The sequence below is a fragment of the Xiphophorus hellerii genome, chromosome 5 (genome assembly GCF_003331165.1).
Source record: "Xiphophorus hellerii strain 12219 chromosome 5, Xiphophorus_hellerii-4.1, whole genome shotgun sequence".
In the NCBI taxonomy this organism is placed as follows: domain Eukaryota; kingdom Metazoa; phylum Chordata; class Actinopteri; order Cyprinodontiformes; family Poeciliidae; genus Xiphophorus; species Xiphophorus hellerii.
In genome coordinates, this window is record NC_045676.1 from 15,904,254 (window position 1) to 15,912,426 (window position 8,173).

General features: G+C 36.5%; 1 protein-coding gene across 1 annotated transcript; it reads left to right on the forward strand.

Annotated features, from left to right (window-relative positions):
- The first annotated feature begins 490 nt into the window (after positions 1–490).
- myoz2b (myozenin 2b) lies at positions 491–6,979 on the forward strand. Its single transcript, XM_032564268.1, has 5 exons — positions 491–622; positions 4,079–4,242; positions 4,615–4,699; positions 5,261–5,423; positions 5,547–6,979. The coding sequence occupies exons 2-5, from the start codon at positions 4,084–4,086 to the stop codon at positions 5,770–5,772; spliced, it is 633 nt and encodes a 210-aa protein (XP_032420159.1). The 5' UTR covers positions 491–622; positions 4,079–4,083; the 3' UTR covers positions 5,773–6,979.
- The last annotated feature ends 1,194 nt before the right edge of the window (positions 6,980–8,173 follow it).

Below are 8,173 nucleotides of genomic sequence, written 5' to 3' on the forward strand. Positions count from 1 at the left end.
CAAATTAAAAGTTGAATTTTTCTACATTTTTAAAAATTTGATGAATGTGTTGGCTTGTGCAACCACAAGAAAAAAACCCAGATTTGTCTTTGACTGTGTTTACAAGTCCTTACTTCTAATATTGCTAAGCCAATTAGACAGACACTAGTCAGTTATTACACAGAATAACAGGAATTGAATTTGCAGAGAGAATTAGAAACTGCAGCTTTGCCCCATGTCGAGAACCATACCAACTTGAAGGCATGTTAAACTCAAAGCTGCATCAAATCTCAAAGATGTGTCATGTCGTCCCCAAAGGGTCAGAAACAAAGAAACAATTTTCTCAAGTGGGGGAATCTTCATTCCCAAGAACATCCGAGTGGAAATCCACATCCCATCATCTATTCTCCTCTCCTCACTATCCTTGCCCCATGGTGTCTGAGAGTGGCTTTGAGTGTTTGACAGGTTAAATTTAGCCTATTGATGTAAGCTGCATTCCACTCACAACAGAGACAGAGACACACTCACAGTTTGGCTTTAGTGTCTGTGAGCGTGAAGATCAGCAAAGATCACACCACTGACCCCTTCGTCTCCGTGTCTCCCCTTCAAGGATACGGGCTGCACAGCAGGGACACAACGACAGGTAAGGGCGCGTCTTAAAAAGGAGCGCTTCAATAACCTGATACTATAACTAAAATCAATCTGCAATAATGGAGAGTGGTGCTTCAGGGGGATAAGATGAATCCAGCTGCATGTGACATTTATGTTGGGTAGAAACTAAAGGCACATTTTCACATTTTTGTGTCTGTTTATTTTTTTCATCTGACTTAAACAGAAGTCAGGATTCTGTTTAAGCCTGACTTATTTGTTGTTTTGCATGTAAAATATTTCTTTAGTAAAAATTCCTGTAAATGAACACAGCAAATCATTTAACTATTATTTAGCTATTTTACAAACTAGCATTGAGTTCTGCAGTTGATTAGCAAAATGAAAAGATGGACTTCACCAACAGCTGAGAGCGACCTAATGTTTGAACACTTCTGTTGGCACTGGTGGACATGGTTTATGCATGGCAACTTATACAAACTTAGGGCACGATTAATCCTTGACCTTTCAGACTGGTAATTTAACCTCTAACAAATTTAAATGAGCATGTCGCTGAGTTTAGCTTGAAGTACCACAAAAGAGGATGCAACTGGGATGTGATTACAAAGATATTAAAAGCTCTATGTAGATTCTAACATTATTGTAAAATAGCAAACACTCTAATATTAAGAGTTGTGCTGACAGATTGACATTTTTTTTCAATCTGCAAAATACCGATTTATTGTATCAATACATTTTATAAAAGTAAAATGAGAAAGAGCCTAATGTCATATGAGAGCTTGAGCAGAATTAGATTTTGGGGATCACTCACTTTTTCAAGTTCAGATCAGAAAGTTCCTCATTTTCTTCTTCTTAAAACATATTATGAATTTAAACAAGTTTTAAGTGGGCTTTTTTTTTTCATGATTTTGAGTAGTTTGTTTTCAATTCTGGAGTTCTGTTTAAGAGAAAAGTGCATCAATATGAGAAGTTACCATTTTAAAGGTTTTTGTTTTAAATTGAAGGTAAAGATTAATCAGGCTCAAAATGAGAAGAAAGGCATTGTGCTATATGGTAAACAAATTTATATTTCTTTTAGACAGGAGGGACCAAAGTTAATTTTGCATTCAAAGGCAGCCATGGACAAAATTTCAATCAATTCACAAAAAGTAAACATTTTAGCTCAGATTCAAGCACAATGATTTATGAATTAGCTTTAATTCATGACTTTGTAAGCATTTGAGCTTCATTTTCCTTAAATTGGGGTAAAATTAAATAATTTTTCATTTGAAAAATTGTAAATTATTTTAAGCGGGACGATTGCAACTACTGTATTTGTCAACCTATCCCCTGCAAATTCAAATACTCTTGAGACCCCAGGTACCTCAGCAGTGTGTCCTGATGCCTTAACCGTGAGAGTTTCTCTCCAGCCTTTTTGCATCTTCCTTTATGCTGACCTCACTCCAGCACTTCAAAAAATATATATTTTTCCAAATAGCAAAATTATACAAAACTTAACTTGTTATTTCCATAAAACCCAAGATGTAGCACAGAATTATTGTCTTTCTTTGCTCACTCACGACAGCAGATTCATCTGTCCTGTTAAAGGCTCTTTGATGTTCTCATTCAAGCCCCAGTTCAATATAGAGACATGCAGGAGCGAGAGGAAGAGGCACTCAGACGCTGTGTACACAACGCTCCATGTTGCGATAAGGAGTCAGAGCAAAAAGTAGAGTTCAAAATGTCAGGGCTACTGACCAGTGTGAGCCATAAATACATTGGGATGATTTACTGTGAAGGCTGTCTAATCCCTCGTCGTTGTTCTTTCACTATAAACTATTTCTAACTGGGTGGGAGTGTTGGTGAAAGATGGGAGGGAAGCTTTTTCAGAGCAACTGTGAAGCTGACTGGGCAACATGAAGGTCTGCAACAGCTGGGGCGCATTCTGTCTGTGCACGTGAATGAGGAAACATCTTGTACCCAAAAACTAAGCTCAAGCACAATGATGGCTTAATTTGGGAGCAGGACTCGTAATGAAAAATAGAAACAGGAAAAGTTTTGATGAAATCTTATTTGGCTAAAATTGAAATTTTGATAATAGTCATTTGAAATTAAACTAGAGAGTATTTAGACAGATCTAAGCACAGCTTAATCCCAAGAAACTTTTAAAATTCACCCAATAAATGTCTATGAAAAATATTCAATTAGTTGTAAAGTAGAAGTAAAATTATGCAACGCTTTCAAAAATATTTCCACACAAAAACCTGAAAAGTTCTCCTTGCGCATGTGTTTTGCCCACATGTGTCAATGCTTTATAGAAACACATTTTACAGCTTTTCTGGCTTCAGAGTGTTTGGGGTCTGATTTTACCAGCTTTACATATCTAGAGAGTGAATTTCTCCCATCTCACTTGGCAAAATCAGGTTTACTGAGATTGGATAGATTGTTTTTGTGAGCATCAATTTGAAATCTTACCAAATATTTGTCATTTATTTGCATCTAAACTTTGACTGATCCCTTCCCCAGTGCATAAATATATTTGATTTTACCCCGTTGTAGGTTTGACTGTACATATTGGTTCATTGATGGAAGGTCTTAAGGTTCATTATCCATCTCCATTTTTTGTCATGAGGGTGATGCATTCAGGGTCATTTGTAGTTTCAGTTTTCCACCAGATTTTGAAGTGAGGTTTTGTAGTTATTTGTTTTGTAAAAAAAAAAAAAAAAAAGAATGTTTGTTTTACCTGTACCTTAATCTGAATTTATTAAAGATGTTAGGAAGTTTTAGCATTTTTTAAATTTATTATTTAAAAGTGTGATAATTTATGTGACTACATGGTTTCTACAAAATGAATCAGACATTATGATCAAACAGTTATTCATCAATTGAGTAGTAATTCCACCAAATATATATATATTTATATTTTGCCTTTACTTGAGTAATTTTTTTAATGACTACTTTTTCTTTTTATTTAAGTATAATTATTCTGAAATAATGCTGCTCTTAATTTAGTATGTTTTTTGGAACTGTTGGCCAGAAAACCTAAATATTATTTTTTTAATGTATCTGGAACAAGCTTCCAGAAAATAGTCAAACAGTGAGTGCCTTTAAATCAAGGCTAAAAACCCATTTGCTTTGATAAATGATAAGTACAACCTTTCATTACTTCACCACCACTATGATGCAATGTTTCTTTCTTTTTTTAGTTGATTGTGTTTTTCACGTAAAGCACCTTTAACTGCCTCGTTCCTGAAATGTGCTATACCAATAAACCTTGCTTTTTATTTGGGATTTTTATGTGGCTTTTGTTGCGACACAAACTTCAAACTTATCTCATTTGATTCCTTGGGCCTTCATTGAGTTGCATTTCAAGAAGCCCAGAAGGTATTTTTGACTAATAATTGATCATTTCCTCGGTTTATGCTGTTGTCAACCATATCTGTCAGGTGTTGGCATAATGATCTGCTTAGAATATTATGTACAAAATCAATAAACAAATTCTTTTGGGTGTCAGGAGTCATGGACCTGGGAAAGAAGCTCAGCACTCCCAAGGACATCATGCTGGAGGAGCTGTCGCTGCTCTCCAACAGAGGTTCTCGGCTTTTCAAAATGAGACAGAGGAGGTCTGAGAAGTACACATTTGAAAGCATTCAAAACGAAGCAAACGCTCTCCTGAACGTAAGTCCGCTTCTTTTTGCTTTAAATCTCTTCAGATGATTAGATATAATCCAATCTTATCTTATCTTTCTGGCATGGATCTGTATAGGGTTTTTTTTCCCCTCTGTTTTCTAAGTGAAATATGTTCTTTGAGGTAAAGTGGTAGAACACACAGACAATAGCTGTGACAAGCTGCAGCTGTTTCATCTGAGAGGCTGCTTAGGCACTTAACTTGAAGAGCTGCTACCATGTTTATCAGTGCATGATGATAAGCTGTGGGACTGGAACTGGTTTCTTGGTTTAATCTATATAAATGAAGCCACTAAGCAATGGACATTTTAAAATGTCTGATACCATAGCCTTTTAGATGTTCCTTAATATGCTGTTTTGCAGAATGATATTTTGAATCAGAACACACACTCTGTGGAAATTAAGGTGGAGCCACCGGCAAATGGAAGCGCTGAAAATTCAGCTGCAGGTAATTGTGCATTTCATTATGCCCCTTTCCTTACATGGATATTAAAGATTTCAGCTTGCACTTAATAATAATAATAACATTAATAATCATCATCATGGTCAATAACATCATCGAGCACAAACGATTCACTCCAAGAATACATTTAAATATTTATAAATATGTATATATATATATAACTAACAAAATAAGTGTTTGATTGAAACAATAACATAAATTATTATCAGTTTTATCTGGTTTTATTTCCTGACAATTGATTCATCATAGGGCTGTCCAGAAAGATGATTTAACTGGAGAGTCCTACTTATTGTTACCATTTTTAAAGCCCTGCAGTACTTCTGCAATGCTTTGGTGAAGCCTTAACTCATTATACAATGAGCGCACACTTGAAATGTTCTATTTTAAGTTGCCACTGTAGCTATTTTAATCGCATCCACTTTGAAAATTTCAGGCTGCAGAAAACAGCTCTGAAAAAACAAAAAGGCCTTGTCAGCAATCCAAACTGATAGATCAGCCTGTTGTGATACGAAAGCAGTTGTCACATTCGTCTCTCTTTTTTCGCAGACATGGCTGCAGAAAAGCTGGACACCAGGCCTGTGCATAAGACTTATCACTCACCGTGGGAACAGGTGATCCTTAGTGACCCCCACCTTGCTGAGTCTCTGCAACTCAGAATGCCAGAGCCAGAGCCGCGGCAGGAGCTCCCTGAATATAAATGCTTCAACCGGTGAGAAAACTACACTTTGGACTTTGACTGTATGTACTTCCAAAAGGGAAGGTTATAAATTCATAAATCCAAAAGGTAAGGCTATGGCATGCAAAACAATCGGTATGTTGATCTGAACTGCAGGGTTGCCACTCCTTATGGTGGTTTTGAAAAAGCTCCAAGAGGAATCACATTCAAGCTCCCTGAGGTGGACCTGAACCCGCCGCAGTACCAGGAGCTGAGCGATCCCCAGGCCAAGCGGCCCACGTTCAACAGGACGGCCCAGGGGTGGATATCTGAGGGCACTCATCTCATCCTACCAACCATCACCCTGGAGTCCTTCAGTGTGCCTGAGTCTGACGACCTGTAGAGGACTCTGCTAGAACATGGGAACACAACGCAGCCTTTAGTGATTAAGATCAACCTGCAGAACGGATTACAGTTAGTTTCACCACTGTAATTTCTTTACAGCATTTCTTTACAGTAGTATTTATTTTAATGACACATTACAAAATTTGCATTCAATATCCGCAAGTAGGCTGTAAATAAACAATACTCAAATGATAAGATGAATATTTTATGTACATAACATTTGCACATTTGGATATATGCTCTGTACAATAAAGTCATCATTTATCATTTAGTGGAAGTTTTCAACGGGGGAAGTATATAAGAGTATATAAATGCCTGTCTTCAACTATGTCTGTTAGATACAATTAAGCACCAAAGCAACATCAAAATGTTCGGTTAAATATTTAGATTAAGAAGTGTTCTGAGTAAGAGCAGGACATATATTTCCTATCATCTAGTTCATCCAGGTCCTACAAATCAGGTAGTGCAACCTTAGATACAAATTTATTACACTAGATGTGATTTACTGAAAACTAAACCAAGGGTCAAAACATGAGAAAGTAAACAGCAATATGATAAATAGCAGCCTGGTGCTGCTAATCAAATGCACTTCACTATCAGATCAACAGCATGTGTCTATGAAAGGAGAAACTTTGGAGGCTGAAAAGCCTGCAGCACTCAGGCCTTTTAACACAATGCAAGCCTGGAGTGAGGAGCAATCTGTAAAATATTCGAAACAGTTTCTAGTGTCCACAGTAACAGACATCCAAGGTTCCTCTGTCAGACAAACCAGAACATAAAAAATGATAAACTCCAAAGAGCTTCATCATAGACTCTACAGGCCTCATTTAACATGTGGGGTGTTGAAGTTTTGGACAAACCCATTAGAAAACCTCTGAACATGAACTTAGTTTTGACCTTTACTAGAACAGGTGAAAGGTCATTTATTATCACACAGATTTCTGCTAAAGTAGTTCTTTGGATCATGTAACAGGCAGTGATTTTTGTTATGCATTTCTATTAATCAGGTCAGAAATGTTCTACTAAATTTTAAGACCTGTTAATCAGATGAATATTTTGCGTTAACAGGCTTAAGCCCATAAAAAAACGATGATGTTTTCATCATCATCATACTGTATATTGTATGTACTTGAGCCATTTTGTTGTCATGTTCAAAACATTGTGTGTGAGTAGTTCAAGCAGCAATAAAGGATAAAATAAGTTTATTTTAGCCTCTTTTTTAAGTGCAAAACATTCGGTTCTTCAGATGAAGCCTTGTGCCGAATGTGGGAAGCTTTCACAGTGAGCAAAATTATATTCATCAGGGTTGGTCAATCTGGAAATCAGTGATGAAAGAGACATTTAACAGGAAACCTTTTCACATTTTGTCTTGTTACAACCACAGGTTTAGTGTATTTCATTGATATTTTATGTAACAGGCCACCACAAAGCAGTGTATAACAATATAACGAAATAAAAATGATGCATGAATTTCAATTTTTTTACATATAAAGATCTGAAAAGGGTATGTGTGGACTTTGACTGTATGTACTCTTAACACATATAAGTCGATCCTTTCCATTGTAGATCTGCATGTTTGTAATAGTCCTGCTGGAATGTAAACTTCTGCCCCATTTCCAGATTTTCCCACATGATTGAACCATGATTGTTGTAAAATTCACATCCCAGTGGGGATGAGGGAAGATCCGGAGGTTAGTGGAGGTCTCATGCCGCCCTCCACGAGATGCTGCCCTGGACGGTTGCCCATGTCGCCCATATCTGAAACGGCCACTGCAGCTAAAATGAGAGAGAAGGAGATAAACAGGATGAAGTTCCCAGGGAACAGGCTATAGGATGAGCTAAAACAAATGAAGACATAAGTTACTTTAATCAGACAGAGATTAAGAATATTTTCTATACTTTTGGAATATTTATGGTACATGGTGGAAAGTAAATATAACCACAATAAATGTGGTTGTGCTTAGTGTAATTTTTTTTAATTAAAAAAAAAAAAAGAAACTTTAGGAATCTACAACAAAACTGACAAGTCTGTAGAGACTGCACGTGGATTGTACAGCTACATTATGGCTTAGCAGTTCACAGAAACCTGCAAAAAAATAAAAAATAAAAATAAAACAGACATATCTATCTCCAAAAATAGCCTTTAGAACATCAGTATTGACTTTGACGCCTGATCTGAAAAGAGTTCGGGTGTTCCATATCCGGCAAGACAAAAATCAAGTAAATTTTTTTCCCCTCTGCAGACATACTTTATAAATAATACAAAAACATCTCTTTATGTGTCCCAAGGGAGGTTTCAAGGTTTATAGCACTAACACATTTGACGTTACAAAAATATGCAGTGTCACTAAAATAAGCCAACAAACTCTGTGCTGTTTTCACGCATCCATTCCTTCCTG